Below are 21,432 nucleotides of genomic sequence, written 5' to 3'. Positions count from 1 at the left end.
GGTCTGTGGTGCCCCGGGCGCCTTTCAGCGCCTTCTGCTGCCTCCTGCTCCCCTCCCCACCCCTTCAGCGCCGTCTGCCTTTCGTTCTCTCCTCATCTGGAGAGAGAGGGAGAGGAAAGAGAGAAAGAAAGAGGGAGAGGAAAGAGAGAGAGGAAAGAAAAAGAATGAGAGGGAGAGAGAAAGGAAAGGAAAGAAAGGAAAGAGAAAGAGGGAGAGGAAAGAGAGAAAGGGAGAGAAAGGGGGGAAGCGCAAGTGCCTCTTTCTCTCTCTCTCTCTCTCACACACACAAACACACACACATAGTCGGGGAAGAGGACTGACAGACCAAGGACAGAAAGAGAGAGGGAGGGAGGGAGAGAGAGAGAGGAGATCCTTTTGACATCTAAAATGAAAGCACCCGGTCTACCAAATATAAATCAGTCTATTCTGCATTTCGCTCCAATCTAGGAGCATGTTTTGCAGGCAGACATCACATACTGTGAATACTATAAATTCAAAATTTGTGGCTGGCAAAGAGTTAGTGGGAGACTAGTATAGCTATTTCAGGCTCATTAGCCCTCATCAGCTAGTCATACCCTTCAGAGATTCGAACCTGGGCAGCTTGCATGTTAGGCAGCTGTACTACTACTATCATCATCATCATTAAATAAATGAATAAATAAAATAGTAATTGATGATAGAGCACTTAATAAAAATATACATTGCTTTAAAGGTAAGATTTCTGGAAACAGAAATATTGCAGTGGATTTTTTTCAGAATAGATGGAAAAAATGTTTTGGTTTGCTTATTCAGTAACATTAAAATTCAGCATTGTTCATTTGGGACATTTTACATTTATATATTTTATTAAACTTTATATTTATATTTATTTTTAAGAAAAGAAAAACAGTGAGTATTATCCTAAGCAAACTTAATTGGAAAACAGTTTTATTGAATTCAATGAGACTAATTTTAGAGATAGAGAAAAATGTGCAATATTTTGTTTAAAATATATTTTTTTAAAGAAAAAAATGGTATGAGGTATGCAGATTCCTGGAGTTAAATGTTTGCATACGTAAATGAATATTATTATTATTATTTTTTGCTTAACTTTCTTACATTGAAAATGGATTACAATGACTTTAATTTATAAAACAGTTATATGCTTAGGAAGGTTGGACACAAGATTCTCTTCTATATAAAGTATGTTGCAATCATTTTTGGATCTCAAAGATGAGATTGGAATGAGATCATTTCAAAAATTGAAATGACAACTCTGTAAAGAGGCTGTAACTCTGTTTTACTTTTATTTTCTCATCTTCATTTCTCTGGTATATTTTAAACATTAATACTCTCCCAGTGTTTTCTTCTCTTGTCCAGCAAAGCTTGTCTTTTAAGCTCGCAATTTAGATGTGCATCTGTTAGGCTATATATATATATGGAATCCTAAGAATGGATGGATTGAAATAATAAATGTGTTTAATGATTAATTTCAAAATGGTCATTCTAAATTCTGTCATCACCTATAAGACACATAGCAAAAGCAAATGTCTTTTCTGCTACCATTTTAAGAAAGTGATATGTCAACAGCAGTTTTCTCACATGAGAAGAGAATAGTCTTAGCTGGCTTGTTTCTTCCACTTGTTTTGATGGGATCTAATTTTTCAAATATAGATGTAAGAGCCTCCATTCAGTTTGTTGGTCTCTGATGCTGGAGGCATGACATAAATAAGAGCGCTTGTAATTATCTCAGTGATTTCTGTCTCATTGTAGAGAGGGTAACAGATAGACAAGCGCTCTTACAAGAGCACAAGGGATGCCCTTTGTCTTCCTTTTTCAAACCATGATGCTTGAGAAATCAAGAGAATATTTTAAGTCATGGATACAGGCATCTCAAGCAAGCTCAGGTCTTGTCTTATCACAGATGTGGTACACTTTTGACTGATAAAACAGCACTGCCATTGTCCAAACCAAACACAACCAGACTTTTAGCAGCCTTAATTTTTTATGTCAAGCTGTTAAAAATAGTAATTCCTGTGGAACTAAAATACTATGAAACCCAATACTAGTCAATCCACAAATCATGGAGTTGGGTGCCTAGCTGATACTTTGGATATCAGATATTCTTTAAGTTAAAAAATGTATAAATGGGTTTCTTCAAGGAGATGATCAGAGAGGATACCCCTTTACCAAGTGTTGATTTATGGATGCTTCTATAGCATGTCCTAGTTTCAGAGATATTAACATGTTGGGGTTGACCCACTAAGTAGAATAGATACAAGAAGATCTTCCTGTACAGAGCCTATAAAGCATATGCTTTTATTGTCAGGAAAGCTCCCATCACATCTGTGTTTATGAGAACTTCGTGTTTTAGTCAAATCAGTGCCTACAGTTAATCTCAGAGCATTTGGTTGACAGGCAGGAAATCAATAACTTAGCAAAATGTGGCACTTCTGCTGCTTATTCAGTGGATATTAATCTAAGTAGTATTCTCTTATTAATATGAGCCATGGCCTATATGAAGTCACTGTGTACAGAAGCAATTCCTAAAATTGGAATATAGATTTCAAATCCAAGCCATTTCAAAGTACTTAGGAAAGTTTTATTTGAGTACAAGAATAAGGCCTCATATATCTTCCAAAAGGAAGGAATAAAAAGACCTTGGAGAGTTATATTCTTTTCCTTGTTCTATACCAGACATGTCAAACTCGCGACGTCATGTGGTTTCATGTGGCCCGCGAAGCTATCCTGGAAACAGTGATGGAACGGCCCCCGCTGCCTTGGCCTCGGCCCAGGCCGGCCGGGAGCCAATGTACAATTTTGTGGTGGCCATCTATGCTGAAACACATTCAGTCTTAGCTCCACAAGGCTGTCTGGAAACAGAACCAGCCCCTGCCGCATCGTCCCCGTCCCCTGGGTGCATGCTGGCGAGATGTCACCCTTTGTGAGGAATGAAGAAATGCACTATTGCCTGGAAGTGGCCAGCAAATGGCCCTCGCCTACTTCACATATCTGGCTTGATGGGCTCTGGGGGAGGGGTTTTGGCAGGCTCTTCCAGTGGACCATGCCTTGGCGCTTGCCCTGGTCCCACCCCCTTCTTCCAGAGACCCTCAGATCTGTCCCACTCCTGCCCAGGCCCTCACAGGCACCCTTGGAGCGAACGATGTAGAGCTGGCCATGCCCACCCAGTAGGCCACACCTACTCCAGCCATGCCCACCAGTAGTCCGCGCCCACCCTGGCCACACCTACCCGCCCCCCCAAGGACAACCGCAATGCTGATGCAGCCCTCAATGAAATTGAGTTTGACATCCCTGATCTAGGTGACACATAATTTTAAGGTAGGTCTAGGCCTCATTGTAAACATAGCAGCTTTAAAATATGTCAAGGATCATTGTGTCAGTTTGTTTACTACAGAAAGCAATAGCAACTATGGTAAAATTATTGCACTTCTTTACAAAGCTTTTGATGTAAGTTAATAGCAAACATATGGATTCTAAATACCGCTTGAAGGTGATTATAATATACCAGTGATGGCAAACTTTTTAGAGACCGAATGCCCAAACTGCAACCCAAAATCCTCTTATTTATCGCAAAGTGCCAGGACTACGTTAGCATTGTGGTGCCCTCGGGGGGAGACTTGGCCCACTGGGTGGGCACGGCAGCCTGGGTGAGTGTGGCCGGGGCCAGGGTGGCGGGGGCCAGTCCTTCGCCATCTCCGGGGCATTCCTGGGGAGCCAATGCTGCTTGCTCACTCACTTCCTGCCCTGTCGCTTCCAAACGCCACGTGCTCGCTACTCTGGCGAACTCTGCTGGGGCAATGGCGCACATGCCCACAGAGAGGTTCCCCACCACTTTAATAGACTTTTCAAACTCAAATTTTATTTTTTCCCCAAATCCAGAAACATTCCATAGTGCTAAATATATTTTTTTTCCAGTACAGGAACGGTATAATCACATTTGAAGAGGATTAATTGGTTTACTGCCTGAAATTCCAGATTATAATAAATTATATGGCATCCCTGAACATGTGAGAAAATCACTTCTGCCAGTTAATCTAAGCTACGTCCGTTATACCACAGTACATTTGGAATATCCCTTGCATGCTAATACAAGGGATCTATTAGAATACTTAGAATATGAGAATGCCAGAAACAACTTCTTATTTGTTTGTTTGTTCTTGTTTTTCAGTGCAAGTAAGAGAGCAATTTGTATCATAAAATTGTAACCCAATAAAACAAAAATGTAGGTAAAATATGAAATGAAATATGCTCTTAACTGGATCACTATCTGAAAGATTTTAGTTTCTAATATCCATCTAAAAGTCATGAGGGAGTAGGCCAGTCTGATTTCCTTGAGATTTTATTCCAAACCACTGGTGCTGCCATTGAAAAGCAGGAATGGTGCTCCAGAGGGCAGGTGCCATGGCAGAAAAGGCTCTCTTCTTAGGCCCTGCTGAATCTAACTTGATACTGGATGGGATTCACTGCATGCCTCTCCTGCTGGCTGTAACAGTATGGATAGATAAAACTGAGGAGAGTTTGCAGGTAACTCATACTAAGGCATGAAGGGCTTTTAGGTAACTATTCACGTTTTTTTAATTGAACCTGGAAGCACGCTGGCAACTGATGCATCTTGTGGCTCAGAAGTGTTACATGGACTAAATGAAAAGTACCAATAATTTTTCGCACCACTGCCTTTTGTACCAGCTGAATCTTCTGATTGGTCTTTAAGGGCAGCCCCACATAGAATGCATTGTAGTAATCCAATTTGGGGAGACCAAGACATGAATGAACCACAGCCTTTCTGTTCATGGTTGTTCAGGAACAGGTGCAATTGATAGTTATGCGAACGTGATACTAGGGCGGGAGTAGGCAACCTTGGCTCTTTTATGACTCGTGGACTTCAACTCCCAGAATTCCTGAAGCCAGCCATTCTGGGAGTTGAAGTCCACGAGTCATAAAAGAGCCAAGATTGCCTACCCCTGTAATAGGGACTTCCTAGCTTTGGCTGCCATCCGTTCTTTGAAATTGTACATAGGTCCCATCTGGAGTAGTACACCCTCATTCAGAACTAAAGATAGAATATTCCTAGAATCACTTGCTCTTGATGCTTGTTGTTTCCCATCAAGATCTCCACAGCCTCCAGATACTGAATCAGGATGCAATTTGGTGACAGTAGCCAGGTAGGAGATCATGATACTGATTCTCCCCTAAAGAAAATTTGTAACTATAAGCTGGACAATTGGGCAACAAGCTACTCTCACAATAAGGGAGGGCAGAATGTAAGATAAGAATGCTTTACCTCCCTTATCAACATGGTTTTGGCCCAAGCACAAACATGTATCCATGCTCAGATTCTCTTTTGTTTTTCTCCACCAGGACCCCAGACATTGTTTTCTGGTGCTTTTTCCTAAACATATCTATGAGCATGGTAAGAAATTGGACTGGGTGCTTAGGCCAGTCATGTCCAATGTTCGTCTTGTCTCCTGTTGCCTGCGGCACGCTGAAAGCTCTTAATACTAGTAGCTCAGCTTTCAAATATGGCCTTTTTTTAGCTGACATTTCCAGACTGGTTGAGTACCATGCCAGCCCTTTTTATATTCAACAACAGGTTTAGAGGAGCTTTTTTTTTACTCTTAAAGATCAGGTTAGGTTATTTTTATACAGAAGCAGAGTCTAAGTGGATTTTTGTGCCGCTTGCAAAAGGCTTTCCTTACTGCAGCATAATGCAACAATTCATTTTCCCCTCTAAAGCATAAAACTTGTTGACATTAAAACATAAATATAGATTTTATTATTAGATGTCTCTTCTACCGTATTTCCCTGACAGTAAGACCTACCCCCAAAATAAGATCTAGCTTGATTTTTGGGGGTGGGCCTAATATAAGCCCTACCTCAAAAATAAGCCCTAGTTTTGGGGTGAGGCACACACATAAAAATCAAACTAGGGTGGGGGGGGTTGGAACTACCCCAGGCACCCTGAACCCACTTACCTTGCAGCCAGGTCTCTCCTCACCGGCCCACTATTTCTGTGGCATCCCCAGGCCTGCATTTTGCAGTCGGGGGCCTTTCCAGAAGGCCACTGCAGCTGACAGCCGAGCTATGGATTGAATCCCTTGCTTGGTTATTGGCTGCAGAAGCCTTCCAGAAAGGCCTGACTGAGAAATGCAGGCCCGAGCTCCATTCTGAGCTGCAGAATAAAGCTGCTCCTTTGGCCGAAGAAGTGGGCCGGCTGGGTGGGGCTGTCGGTGCCGGAGGTGAGTGGAAAAGACACCCCCTGAAAATAAGACCTGGTGTCTCTTTTGGAGGCAAAAAAATAAACCCGGGTCTTATTTTCGGGAAAAGATGGTATATTATCCCCCAAATTTTACTTCATGTCACAAATTTATATCAAGGACCAGCAAGTTAAGTCTTCACCACAATGCTGCAATGAAAGCTTGTGTGTGACATTGTGTCCATGCAAAGTTCTCTTCTTTTGTGCCATGACGCATATGCCCTTCTGTGGATACCTATCAGTAATTGTAATATGTTTTTCCAATTATCACAAAAAAATTTAGATAGTAGATGATTAGAAATGTTTTGACTAAAAAGCTGATTTAGGTAAAGCTCAAAATAAATGTGTTGTACAATATTCATATAAAACAAAAGGGGGTCTAAGGTGTCAGTTTTTAAAACTACCAAGGTATAAATATAATTAAATGTATGTGTTAACTACAAGATGTATCAATTATTTAAATTAATGGACTTGAAATTGAGACAAATCAACATTTAATTTGTTTGCACTATATAGTGCCTTTGAGCCATTCTAGCAACTGCTTGGGCCAGCCCTGTTAGTTTTCTTGGCAAGAGGTTAGGAAGTGCTTTGCCATTGCCTTCTTTCTAGGGCTAAGAGAGGGACTGGCGGACTGTCAGTTCGTGCCTAAGTAGGACTTCAACAGTTCCTAATTGTTGCCAAGAAAAGTGCAGAGACTTGTCCAGGCATTCACCAGGAATCAAGAATGTCGTGTAGGCACCAAAAAACTCAAACCCTAATCTCACAATCATAACAAAGTCAGCAGGTTTGTGTGTTCAAATTTAACTCTGAAAAATATAAACATTGGGCAAGTTTTTCAAAAAGAAAGCAATCATCTTAGTCATTTGGAACTGTCTTCGTTTCTCCTCCAGTACACTCTATATTTGGAATGCCTGAAAAGGGCTAAACATGAAATAAACTGAATGAAAACATAGTTGTGTGTGATTATCAGTAGCTACAAATACTAACTAAAGAAGTGAACTCATTTCTCTAATGGATGAATTTTCAGCTCGGCTGGCTTGAGTTGAAAATCACAATACTTATAAATAAGTAATTTCTTCTGTTTGGCAGTGTTTCCAATTAAATTGTTCCATTTTTGACATTTTTCAGGCATTCTAAAACGGTGGAGTGATAGGACACATGCTCTGGCCCAAATGTTCCCCTGCTCCCCACAACACTTCAAATTCTTGTTCAAGGGAAAGGTTTGTATTTGGCTGAATGTAATTACAGGCTTTATTTTAACTGAGTACTGTAATGGCAACCTTCCTGATCTGGAACAAAATTTCAACTGCATTTTTCTCCTCCTCTGATAGAAATACATGTCCAGTTATCTTCTATATACTGTTTTTAGAATGGCTTCAAAAGCATATCTGGATATAACATTACTTAAAAATTAAACTGGAGAGCCAGTTTGATATAGTAATTGAGGTGCTGGCCTAGAAACCAGGGGACTGTGAATTTTAGTCCCTCCTTAGGAATGAAAGCCAACCGAGTGACCTTGGGCCAGTCACTTTCTCCCAGCACAAACCATAAGGTGATTGTTTTAGGGAAAATAGGAAGAGGAAGGAGCATTAGGTATGTTTCCGGGCTTGAATTACTTCTAAAGTAATAAAAGTGGGATAAAAAAATCTAATCAATAAATACTTTTTTTTAATAAGTAATCATGGATCTGGTTGACAAAGTGGAAAACTACATTCTGTTTTTTAGAGGTATTGGTACCCTAGACCTAACTCTGGTGTTTGTGATGAAAACCTGTGTGGTAATCAAATATGTTGCTGTTAACGTTTTGGTAGAATTGTATAGTTTGAATTTGATACGGAAATCAAGTTTCCATTTCTTCTTACATATATGGTCTATGTAAGACAGGGGTGTCAAACTCGCAATGTCACGTGTCGTGTTGTGATGTATCGTGTCTTTTTTGCCATTGCCGGCAATGGGGTGGGCGCGGTTTCACTATGATGCATCCGGCCCACTCCTGATAGCTAAAATTTTAGCTATCAGGAAACTACCATCAAATACACTTCATGAATAAAGCCAGCTTATCACTTGCTACAGGATATTTGTAGCTGAGGGTTGAACTGTGTGTCTCTGGTGCTCTCTGAGCTTGGGTTTTTTTGTTTTTTGCAGATGTTTCATTATCAAACTAGGTAACATCATCATCATCTACTGTGTTTATGTAGTTAGGTAATGAAACGTCTGCAAGAAAACAACCATGCTCAAAGAACAGCAGTTACACCCTAGAAAGCAATTTCGGCAAAGAACCTTTATTTTAAAAATAACATGAATATAGCAAGTTGTCTGCAAAAGGAAATTAAATTTTTGTGATGAGTTAAAATGTATCTATAGCATTTTAAATTTAAGAATAAGTAAGTCTGAGTAAGTTTGTTTTTTTCTAATTCTAATTTTTATTTGCCTTTTTTCTGAGTGTTCTAATGGAATGTAATTACTCTTTGGAAGATATGTAATAGATCCATGCCATATTTCCAATTTTATTGGAAAGAAATGCTTCAGAATGTGCAGAAGTACAAATGTAGAAAATATTGTTATCTTATTAAAGCAGATATATTTATTTCTGATACAGGAGCTTTGCAATCCTGGGAGAAGACAAGGTTACTTTAATGAAAGTCAGGAAAAAGCAGAGAGACATTTTCTATTGCTGTTCTTCTGGCAATAAATATTGACCAAAGGGAGGCTGCCAGCTTGGTGCAATGTTATAGCACATTAGAAATGTTAACTGAAGCATATACTGCAGTTTAAATTTAACTGGTGCCAGGTGTATGCCAGTCTGGTGAATGGAGCACGAGAATGCTATATTATCAAGAGAGCAGGAAAAAGCAGTTGTTTTAGATTGCGTAGGAGCATTTTGCTTGTTTTTTAAAGAGAGGACTTTGTTTGTTTTAAAGTATTTTGAGTTCCTGGTGTATCCCTCCCTTTCTTCAGTCTCTACCATACCTGTATTCAAAACTGCTTATTAACCTGCATTATTCACTCTTGGCTTGCATTCATGGCTGAAACCACACATTGGATCTAAGCGGGGGGAAGGATTGCTGGCTTTTGCCAATTTTAAGTTTGTGCTAAACATTTTAAGGGTTTGTTGTCCTTTCAGCTGAAATCATGTGAAAAAAATTGTGAACTTGCTTTTGTTATAGATGTCTTTTTCTGATGATCACAGTTTAAGATAGAAACTGGAAATAATAATCTAATTACATAATTCTTACATAATTACATATTCTTATATATGATACGATTATGTGCATGAAATAATCAATGTGTTGTGTAACTAATCAGGCATGCAACCAGCTTTCCTTTTGCAAAGGAACGATATTGTTATTGTTGCCTCAAAAGTAAGCTAACTTGAGGTTTCCTGTAAGTAGGCCTGTGGAGGAAAGGACTTGTATGTTCTTTGGAGTGGCTGTGGGTTGTATTTTTCATCAGATATATTGTACAGTTAGGCAGAAGAGCAGGTGTTGCCATTGAAAAAAAACTTTGAAAAGAGTGCCTAGCATCTGCATTTTCAGAAAAAGCAATGTAAACAAGGTAGGATATTTGGCATGGTTTATCTGACTTCATTATTGTAAAATAACTTATCTATTTGAGAGAAATATTTTAAAAAATATGATTGATAAAAATAATAAAGGTTCTTCTCCCAAGTGTTGAATTGGAGTAGATGGTGGATCATGCATATTTGATTGTCTTTTAAATTATTGCCTGAGAAATTTTTCTTTTCCTGTTTTCTTGTATTATATGGTTGTTTATACTATATACCACCCAGAGTCTTTGTAGAGTTGAGTGGCCTAAGTTTTATCTGTGATAATTGGAAATACATTCCTTTTTATGCATTTTCAGTAGCAGTTTGGATGGGGGAGGGGAGGGATTTGGAGACAATATATGCATACCAAACTATTTAGCATCCCTTATATCATATTTCTGTTCCTGGGATTGTATGGTTACTTTTGTGTGATTTATTTTCTTCCAATCAGATTTCAGTTTTAGAGAAACTTTGGTAATAAATAAATACCTGTAAATACAGCTGGTAACAGGCCTGATAACCTGGCTTATCAAAATGAAAATGAGGACAATTCTCACTTGAGGTCAGCTTTTACGATTCAGGTTGATTTTGTCTTACAGTGTAATAGTACAAGTTAGTCTTTATTTCAGAGATTAAACAACTGTACATATGATTTTCTGGAAATAAATATGGCACTGGAAACATTTCAGTATCTATTTGTAAGCAATTTCGTAAGCAACAATATACTGAGATCATTATCAGTATGGAACATCTTTGTGCTTCTGCATTATACTCATGGGTGCATCAGTAGGTGTGGTAAGACAAGTTTGATCCAAAATAGCATGACTTCTAAGCTAATTCATACAATATCTTACTAGCTTTTTTCCCAGCTAATAACCTGTTTTGACTGCCTATTATAGTCCGTACTAATGGCTTTCAACTGAGAGTTTTCCTGTGTCATAACACATTTTAAAGAGTCAACGTCTAATATGCATATTGCAGGTAACTTTTTGAATCAACAACGCTTTGTTGATGATGATGATAGCTTTGGATGCATTTAATAATGATGACACGGTATCACTTCATGCTACAGCTATATTTTCCAGTCATACAAAAGGCTGAATTTGTCTCTTCACGGTAATTGAAATTAATCTAAATGGAATGATAAAAAAAATCCATAGGTATGATCTTCCTGTGGCTAGAACATAATATTCATTTTGCATTGTGGTGTATCAACTTTGTTCTGAAAATTTCCTTTGTGTATCTCAAATGGGAAAAAATATCTAAAAATTGGAACAATTTGTTTAGAAAGAGTATCACTATTTATTTGCTGTTGCGCAAATGATTCCTTTCTCTGAATGGGCTGTTTTATTGTTGATATATTTAAAAGTGTGCTTCCAAAAATAAATATGGACTCTTTATCAGGCAAAACCAATCTGTGTGTGTGATTGGTGCAGGTGTTTTGAACCAGAATGGAACCTTCAGTTCTGAAATTCATAATGCAGTATAGTTGGGTATTTATAGAAAAATAGTTGACTTTGAAGGAAAATAATAATAGAGTTGAATTAATTTTTATGTAGAGAAGCATGGCTACTTTGTTTTGAAATTACAGCATTTGAAATTTATTTAATTCTTATTGCACATGTAAAATAAAGATCCATTACAAACTAGACAGTAAAAGTATAGCAAAAACATGGCTTCATACAGTAGCAAAATAATACATTAGTTTTAGATAAGGGCTTGTTATTATAGTGAATAAAATCATATTAAGGATGGTTACCTATCAGGTAGAAAGCTTATCAGTCTATCCACCAGCAAGCAGAATACCCATGTTAGAAACTATGCACGCTTTCTTATTTCTCATCTTACTTATGCTAGACTTGTGCATTTTTTTTAGAAATTTGAAATTATGCAGCACCAGTACTTTAAGGAATTAATTCCTTAAAGTTAATTTGACTCTTAATCAGTAGACCAATTTGTTAGGCTCATGCCAAAACATGAAGAAAGTTAGTTCACAATAGCAAATAGCAAAAAGATGCTCACTTGAGATCAAAATTTTCCTTTTTCCAAATCACTTTGGAGCATTCGCAGTCCTATTTTGCAGGTATCTTGCTTTAGGGTGGTGGTATTAATAATGATAAAATGTTACATCACTTTGACATCACTTTTTCTTCTTTTCTCTTAACATTCCTCTAAATCAGTGTTTCTCAACCTTGACAATTTTAAGGCATGTGGACTTCAACTCCCAGAATTCCACAGCCAGCATCGCTGGCTGTGGAATTCTGGGAGTTGAAGTCCACATGTCTTAAAATTGTCAAGGTTGAGAAACATTGCTCTAAATGGGCAATCTTCCTGTATGTCACAATTTTGAGTCATTGTCATTAAAATCCCAAAAGGAATTAATAATGTGTGTACGTATCAACAGTAGTTGATACACTACTGTTATGCACAGTGTGGTATACATTTGTATAGAACTATAACATATTTTGTAGTGCTTTCTCAATATTTCAAAGGAGTAAAGTTATTCTGAGAAATAAGGCTTTTCCTCTTGTGAATATTACATTATGCTAAAAATTTGTTTAACAAAAACTCCTGTTTTTTAAAATTGGAGAATTGACAAACTCCTTTGTGTTTCAAAATTAGAAATGGCATTAGTGGGTGAAAGCTAACTAGATTATTAAAATTCATAGCAAACTACTTGCTTTATGGTAGATATACTTTAAGACTGAATAGGAAAATTCAGTGTAATAAAGAATTGGGAGTTCCACATGTTCAGCGGCAATTATATGTTCCTTCTCAGAACATGTTGGCAAAAATCTTACCCTAGCTTTCTTGATCAAGTGTGCTATTTTTTTAATTTTGTGTATCGTTTTAAAAGAAAAGTACTATGATAATAACCATGTAATAACATGACAAAGGATTTAATTTGAGCAGCAGTGCAAGTGGCACACAGGAGAGAATACTGAATACAAAGGATTTTATTACATATACTTACGTATATTCATGGCTAGGATTACAGAAATTCACTAAAACTTACACTCTGCTATAGTGGTTGTTTTTTGCATTCTTACTGAATTTCTTTTCATTTTATATCCTATTGTGTCACATAATCTTCACATAGCTTACTTTCTGCTGTGTTCTTTCCCTTCCACCCATCCTCCTTGTTATTAAACTATTTTCAACCATTTCTGTTGGCGCTGAACTGATTAACAAAAATTGTGAGAAATAATTTAACTTAGATTAATAATCATAAATATTTTTGCAGAAAGAAAAATGGCTTAGAGATAACAGAGCTCCTTTGTTGGGGGAAACAATTAAAATAACGTATTTATCAACAATTGTTGCTACAAATCAGGTCTAGTTTTCTCACTTTAGTGTTATAAATTTTTTATCTGACCACCATGTCCAGAAAGTCCAGTGTTTGATATTATATTAAATTCCAGATATGTGCAAATCACATAGGCATATTTAACATGCAGTCATTGATAATACTATTGAAGCCAAACCAAAATGTGATACTAATAAGACTAAAAACTGAACTGTATGAACTGATGTTCTTCTAACCTCTAAAATACGGCTCCAATATCAAGAAACCCAATTTCACATTGGTTAAAAATTGACCTCTCTTGTTTTATCATGAAAAGACATTCCAGTTCATTATTCCAGAGACTGCATACATAACTAATATTAGCTTTCTTCAGCTTCTTATAAATAGGGACAATAGCTCTGGAAGCAGTTATAAAACAAATAGCAAATGCCCAAGTAACTACTGAAAAAATACATTGAAGTAAATCACATCTTTTTAATTCTGAAAGTTTTAAAAATGGCTTCCTTGCAGTGAAGTAATTATGAGATATCCAGTTTGCAAAAACAAAAAAGCCCCACCACCAGATTTAAATGCTATTTTTATGCTGGGATTATCCCATAGTGTAAGTGTTTATAGGTACATGTATCAAAATCAGTTCTGCAATAATGCACTTTTTGCTAGATTGGGAAAAGCTGTCTGTAATGAAAGTAGTTGTTAAAAAATCTCAATACCCACTTTATCAAGAAAAATGATTTATAATTAGATCATAGAGTGGAATCTTTGCCCGCCATAAGAACATTCATCATATTAATTCATTAAAGCTGACAGACAAGGGTATATATATATATATTTAAAAGTTTCACCTAAAAGTTCTAGTAAAAGCAGATTAGAAAACCAGCAACTTCCTCAATTTCATAGCTCTAATTGCAGAAACAATTTTTTGGAGCAAAAGAAGTAGAGCAATATCAATAAATTGGTCCTGTGTTGAATATGTCATTCTCACTTTAAAAGGAAACAAATGGTTTATTTTTGACAAAGAATTACTAATCATGTAGTTAATAAAAAATGTTGATTAATAAATTTGGAACTTATACATATTCCAATTTATATTCCACAAGTATTTGTCAGGGGCAAACAACCAGACCTAAAGGTGAAGAGTATAAATTGGCTACTTTTATTGTTTTGTTTATTGCCTATTTCACAGGAATCTTCCCAGCCTGGCAGTTTGCCCCATTATTTAGTTGCCCGAACTTGATAAGGTTCATTGGCATTGAAATGTCAGACCTTGCCTTGTTGTGTCTACTAATAATTCCAGACTAATCCTCCACTTGACCCATTCTCCTGATTGGGATAGTCTCTCTCCCGACAAGATTTCACAGTATTGTTGTGTTTAATTTGCCATATCAGCTTCTAGGTTATAAAGTAGCTAATTTTCAGAAATATGAACTGGGTAAGTTTTATGTGAAATTAATAGTGCTTGTGTTCTGTGGTCAAGTGAGTGCAATGGGAGGGATGAAGAAGGTTAAATAAAAGAAACAGTGATAATGAAGTTGCCTAGGAAAATCTATAGCACAAAGATATTAACCTGTATTTATTAAGGGGAATTGTGTTTCTGTTTAATGGGAAAATATTCATGCAGAAAAACCTGCATGTCATTCATTAGAATTACAAAGATCATGGACTGTGAGGACTGAACTCTTTTCCATTAGAATTATTGTGCTATTAGCATATTGTGCTAAGCTGAGCATAGTCTATGAGCCAGTTTGTCATGAAGTTGAATAAAAAAGTCATATCACTCTGTTGTGCTTTTAAGGCCCTCGGTTTCTTCTGTTCTTTTCACTAATCATCGAGGCAGAGAATACATTTCAGTGAATTTGTATTTTACACATGGTAATGATTACTGAATGGTATATATTCTTAAAAATATTTTCTAACTTTTTTCAGGGCCTTAAAGTTTGAATGAATGGTGAAGGAACTCATGAATGTTTCAATGCATCTATTTGTTTTATGACAGAGAGACTCCATGAAAGATGACAGAAGAAGTTATTGTTATAGCGAAGTGGGATTATACTGCCCAACAGGACCAAGAACTTGACATAAAAAAGAATGAACGCCTCTGGCTGCTGGATGATTCCAAGACATGGTGGAGAGTAAGAAATGCAGCCAACAAAACAGGATATGTGCCATCAAATTATGTGGAGAGAAAGAACAGCTTAAAGAAAGGCTCCTTGGTTAAAAATCTGAAAGACACATTGGGTAAGTCCTTGTTAAAAATCTGAAAGACACATTGGGTAAGTCCTTATCTAAACCCTGAGTTAATTTTACAAAAGTTTTATACAAATGTCTAGTGTCATAATAAGGATTTGTTTTATTAAAATAGTATAGGTATAGTTTCTGTTAATTCAGAATATAGATAGAAGATGATTTCAATTTGCAAATAGGTTTTTTTTTTTGTAAAGAAAAAACAAAACCCTTTTTTATTCTTTCCTAATGGGAAGTGATCATTGCCTCACTGAAAATCAGAAATTGGGGCTTTTGCTTTTAAATGTATTCTAACATTCTCTGTTATGAAGATATCAGTGTTTTGTATGCTTTTATTTTATTTATCTATTTACCCTGACATTTGCAAGTTGCCTTCTCCATGGATTAATTACATTTGAAACTTAAGGTAGCCATCTATTACTTTGAGTTGGTGTCTCTGGTTCAGTGGCACCTTCTGCCCCAATGGCTTGTGGAAATGCAGTCTCACTATATTTGCTGGGGGGGTATCCTAACCTTGGGGTGAACAGACTATTCCTGAACAAGGACGCTTCTATGGAGTAGGCTTATTTCTAAGAACTTATTTCTAAGTTCTTCCCATTTAAAATCTTGAAAGGAACAATTCTTGTCTAGGACAAAGTGAGCAATAAGATTCTACCTGGATGAGATGGTCCTGAAAAAGCCATAAAAGCCATAAAAGTTTTCAGCACTATTGGGACTTGGATCTGGGAGCCAACAGGCAACCGATGCTGCTCTTGCATGGTATTCTGCTGTATTGATTGTGACTGATCAGCAAATAGGCAGTTCCATTTTGAACCAGATATTAGCCAGACTCTCATGGCCTAGAAAAGAGTGCAGTTAGTCCCCAGTCATGCATTCCTTAGGGATGGGAATTGTGATCAAGTAATATTTTATGTAATACACTTTACAATGCATATATATTGTTAGTTGAAAAAAACTGGGATAATCTTATAACTTAAATTTAACACTTAAATAAGTAACAATGTATTGTTAATAAAACATTATTTCTCCATCTAGCATAACTCAAGCTGTTTTCTGACATCATTTTTCTTTGTTTTCATGTCTCCTACTTCACATAATTGGCTCTTATTGATAGAATGAAATAACAGACAGAGACAGAGGAATGACAAGAGTAATTGTTTTAAGAATAATTAAGCAATACCATAGAGAAGAAACTCAACAAGCATTAGTTTCTGACTTTCCAGAGCCTCATTTTACTAAAGGCCTACATAGTCTGCTATATACAGCATAATTGATCAGCTTTCACCCAGCTTTAATGCTTCAGATTTGGCTCTGGAGCTTATGTAGCAGGCTGGTTGGGCCTCATCAGGCTATATCTTATTGGGGAATCAACCCTAAAACCCTGTACTACATTTAACCTTCCTTCCTTCCTTTCTCCCTCCCTCCCTCTCTCCCTCTCTCTCTCTCTCTCTCTCTCTTATTTTATTGGCCACCCATCTTACCCCAGGCTAACTCTTATCTAAGTTAACAATCAATATGGCCAGTCATCTCACTGCTGTGATTCTAGGTGGCAAACAGAACATTAAAAACACAACTCAGTTACCAAGACTATCAATAGAACATCTACTTAACATCTAAAACATTCAGAATTTACTATCAGTAAAAACAACCAAATGAAACAATTAATGGAGTTTGCTTAATATCCTGGCCCAAATGCTGTGTGGAACACCTGTGTCTTTAAACCTGGGGGGATATGTTATTACACCTGGTCAGGAGCAGAGAAGGCACAACAACATAAGATGACATGTTTAATAGAGAGGACCTGGAGCATGCTCACTCAGTTCTGATGAGGTGAATAGAAATAATTGGTACATTCTTAGTCTTATACTTAACTATTAGTCTTACGTAGAGTTAAATCAATAAGGATTGTGGCCATCTGAAGCTTGATGCTCAAACTCTTTCTATAGTGGTTCAGTGGCCTAATGTTAATATTGTTCTGTGTGAAGACAAAGGTAGATATCCATTTTTGTAAGGCAAAGCAAAGGATTCAGAGTAACTGATATAGTTAGTTCCCTCTTTATCACTTGCAAGAGTGAATCAGTTTAGTTTTGCCTATAAAAATGGCCTAGCCATGGAATAGGATTCTTGACTGTTTCAAAATGCTTATCAACAAGTTATTAGAATCTGGTGAAAACATGTGTAGATATACAGACAAATGTGAATTTGCGTTAAACTAAAGATTTGTTCATAATTTGTTTAAAATATCCTACAGATTCAAGGTTTTAGAGTACACAGATAACTCAGTATTTTAGGACTGCCAGTAAGATCTCAGACATTATGATAATATGAATGATTTTATGTTTTGGCCATTTAAATGTGCTTCAAAAGTTAAACATGAACATTAAGTCCCTTCTTTCCTTATTATTTTATTACTAATTATCAGTAATATGATGCTTTTGACAATAATATTATGCCTTTGCCAAAGAAACATGTGGATTATCATGTTAAAAGACTGCAATTTCCATGCTTTTTCGTGGTAATTGTAAACCATTCAAAGCTTATTCACATCATGCTGAACACAGATTGTTGTTTATCATTAAAAAACTGATTTAAGTACATAAGTACAAATGGATTAAAAGCCATAGTTTCATACTGGTGTGAGGGTGCCACTAAGTTGTGCTCATAACTTTTAAATTTTAAAAAATTTAAAATTTTAATTTTTGTATAATTTGGGACCAGAATTTTCCTTGATACTTGAGATATCAGATTAGAATCTGCTTTAAAACAGATAGTTTGAAACTTAGTTTTTGGAGCCTCTGAATTGTAAAAACAAAAAAATTTAGACAAAGTCAGTGTGTTCATGAAGTGGCCAGTATTTTATTTGCTGCATTTGAGTTAGAATACCAAAAATTCTCTCTAGGTTCAGCTTTCAATTAACAATCATTAAGTGCCATGCCAATTTTGAAATCATGAGGGCAAAAATGTCAGTGCTTCTGTAAATTGCAAATAAAAGAAATCCCTTTTTTCTTTAGAAGTGTTTTGGCAAAACCTACTGGCCAAGGTTTTGCCAAAAAATAGACATAAATCTACCAAATAAAGGTATTATCAGATTTTGTTACTAAATATTGCTGTAAAATCTTTGCTTTTAAAAAAAGAATAATTGTTTTGTATATTTGATCTAATATAGTTTGATAATTGTTTTAATGCCTGATGTTACCAATGTCAGTAGCATAAACAGTCTTGTCTTGCAGTTTTCCATTTGTTTGAAGTGAAAGACATTATATGAGTATTGAGTGTGGCTTGCTTTTTCCTTTTCCACTTAACTTCCTGTTTATTTTAAAAGCTTGATTGAAACTGTCAGCTATTTCCTTTTCTGAGGCAATACAGCTTGTTAGCTGTATCAGTGCTTTACATTTTACCCCTCCCCATTTCACCACTGAAAGGAAATGAAACATTTGTTTAGGAACTGGCTTTGTCTGCCCGCCTTAATTTTGGTATTTCTCTGAAACCTGCTTTAACGTCCTTAATTATATAGCACCTTAATCTTTTCCTGAAGGCTTTGGTTTACATATAGTTGTATCTAGAATTAATATGACTTTTGCAAATTAAAACAATTATCACAGTTTTTCTCATCAGGGAATTACATTTATAAGAATTTTCATCCTTTGGCCATGCAATGTATGTCTCTGGAAGTTGAAGTCTCAGTATGTCTGGACCTTCTTTAAGTTGAGGAGATGGAATATAGTTGAGAGATTTTGCTGTAGCCCTCATATTTTTTACATCCGCTTCACTTTCATTCTTTGAATCTTATTCAGATATCTGGAACTGGAAGTAGAAATTATGTAGAATTCTTTTTTAACTCAGCTGATTTGCCAAGTGTAAACCTATTGCTGGACATTGGTGCTGAACTCAATGGTTGACTCACATAACATTACAGCTTTGAGCTATAATTTGATCTAATCGGGCGGGGTCAGTCTGGCAAGTCAACCAAATAATCAGACTTATTCAGCAGATTCCTGGCTTTTCCATTTCTTTTTTTTGGAAATCATAACAATTGACAGGGCACAAACAATATCAGCACAGTAAGGCTAAGATTCTAGATCCAGACATGGTGATCATATGGTTTAAAATAAAGCAAGATTTGTAAACCAGCACCAAATTGCAGCTTCAGTTACAGTGTCATTTGTTGCTAAAATTAATCATGGTTTCTTTCTTAGCAAAGGTGCACATATTGTGCAGATCCTTGAAACAAAAGCCAAATTATAGCTTATTAGCATCACATGCAAATTATACCAGTAACTGATATATCCAATAATGATTTGCAGGTACAGTTTTATTTCTAATGGCTACACTCTCAAGGTGACTGAAGGAAGCTAAAAGTGTTTGTCCTTTTATACGATTCTAGTATCTTTTCATGGAGCTTATTCATACATTAAACTGGAAATCATAGGCATATGTACTGGTGTGAATAAGTTCTTATGTTGTTTTCTACTCCCTCCCTAAAATGAAACAAAATGAAACACAAAAGCCTGGCAATGACTGCATATCAAATCATTTTGAAAATGAAATGATGTTGGAACAATGTCTGCCTGCCACTGTAACAGAACTGGTTCACTTGAAATTTTAGACCCCCAAATATTTAAATACGATTGTATTGTGTAAGTGCAAATGTCAAATATGTCCTATCTCACTGAGGCTTACCACACTTCTAGAAATGAACTTAATATAATAAAGCAACCAAAAACACCTCTATTATTCATTCATTTGTGTATTTAAATTTATTGGCCTTCCTACTTTAGTGGGCTCTGGGCAGCATGCAAAATTAGAAAAAACGGAAATAGCTGAAAACGTTGAATTAAACAGACAGCCCAGATTAAAATAATCTAATAGACAGCAAAAACAACAAAACAGGGGTCATTCTGGGGGTAGTGGAAATGCTTCAATTAGAATTACAAAATGACAAAAATTAAGTATTCAGTCCTGCACCAAATGAGGAGAAGGTACAGGAAGAGTATTAGAAATTAATTTCTTGGGCTGAGTTGTTAACCCTGCAGCTATTGATCAAAAATTAGGAAACCTATTTTAGGATGTTTTCATTTTAGCACTATTCATATAATAATATTAGTCATTAGTACTATATTAAGCAGTAATAAATATGCCAGTTTGGTGTAGAGATTAAGGCATTGAGCTAAAAACCAGGAGATCATGAGTTTTAGTTCTGCCTTTGTCCAAGAGCCAGGTTGGTGATCTTGTGCCTGTCATTCTTTCTCTTAGCCCAAGAAAGAAGTAGACAAAGGCAAACACCACTTCTGTAATATTGCCAAAAAGACTGCAGGGACTTGTCCTGCCAGTCTCCCAGAATCAAGAATAACCTGAAATTTCACACATGTACAAATTTTCCTTCCTTCCTTCCTTCCTTCCTTCCTTCCTTCCTTCCTTCCTTCCTTCCTTCCTTCCTTCCTTCCTTCCTCCCTCCCTCCCTCCCTCCCTCCCTCCTTCCTAATGGCACATTTTTCCTGCTGATAGCTGCTAAGGAATAAGATCCTTATAAGAATATAAGTTTTTAGAGCATCTCCTCAGTTAGGATCAGTATTCGGATTGTGTCCTCATAATATTGACATGGTTGATTCCAAGCTGCCTACTAATACCCATATTCTGTATTAATCAGAAACAGTATAGTAGGAGCATTTAAACACTTCCATTTGGCCACACTTTGGTTCTGATTTAATAAGCCAATTTTCCTTAGGTCTACAAATGTTGTAGATTTTTTTGGTTGCTCAAATCTCCCCTTAAAAAAAAAAATTGGTCAGCTCTTTGCACGATTTTAATTGTAGCAATTTCCTGTAATCTCCATTAGTCACAGTCAGAATGGCAGGTTTAAGGAATTACAGCAAATGTGGTCTAGACTAGGGTTGCCAAACTGGCAGCCCGCGGGCCAGATGGGTCACACGCAGGACACACCCACCATGGCTCCGCAAAGGCAAAAAATGTCACAATATGTCATGATAAGTCACGTAACACAATCGAGCTTGACACCTGTGGTCTAGACTGACTAGAGAAAATCAGATTATATACCATTTATGATGGGTTATTTATGTTTGAGGC

The 21,432-nt window shown here is 36.5% G+C and overlaps 1 protein-coding gene across 1 annotated transcript in view; it reads left to right on the top strand.

Moving 5' to 3' along the window:
• Nucleotides 1–15,105: 15,105 nt before the first annotated feature.
• Nucleotides 15,106–21,432, top strand: part of NCK2 (NCK adaptor protein 2) — a 28,017-nt gene continuing 21,690 nt past the window's right edge. The window contains exon 1 of the mRNA XM_015817492.1: nt 15,106–15,342. Coding sequence (XP_015672978.1) covers nt 15,117–15,342 — 226 coding nt within the window. The 5' untranslated portion in view covers nt 15,106–15,116. The remainder of the gene's footprint in view (nt 15,343–21,432) is intronic.

This window comes from Protobothrops mucrosquamatus, unplaced genomic scaffold (genome assembly GCF_001527695.2).
Source record: "Protobothrops mucrosquamatus isolate PMUCROS unplaced genomic scaffold, P.Mucros_1.0 scaffold595, whole genome shotgun sequence".
NCBI classification, from domain to species: domain Eukaryota; kingdom Metazoa; phylum Chordata; class Lepidosauria; order Squamata; family Viperidae; genus Protobothrops; species Protobothrops mucrosquamatus.
This window is presented reverse-complemented; position numbering and strand designations above follow the sequence as displayed.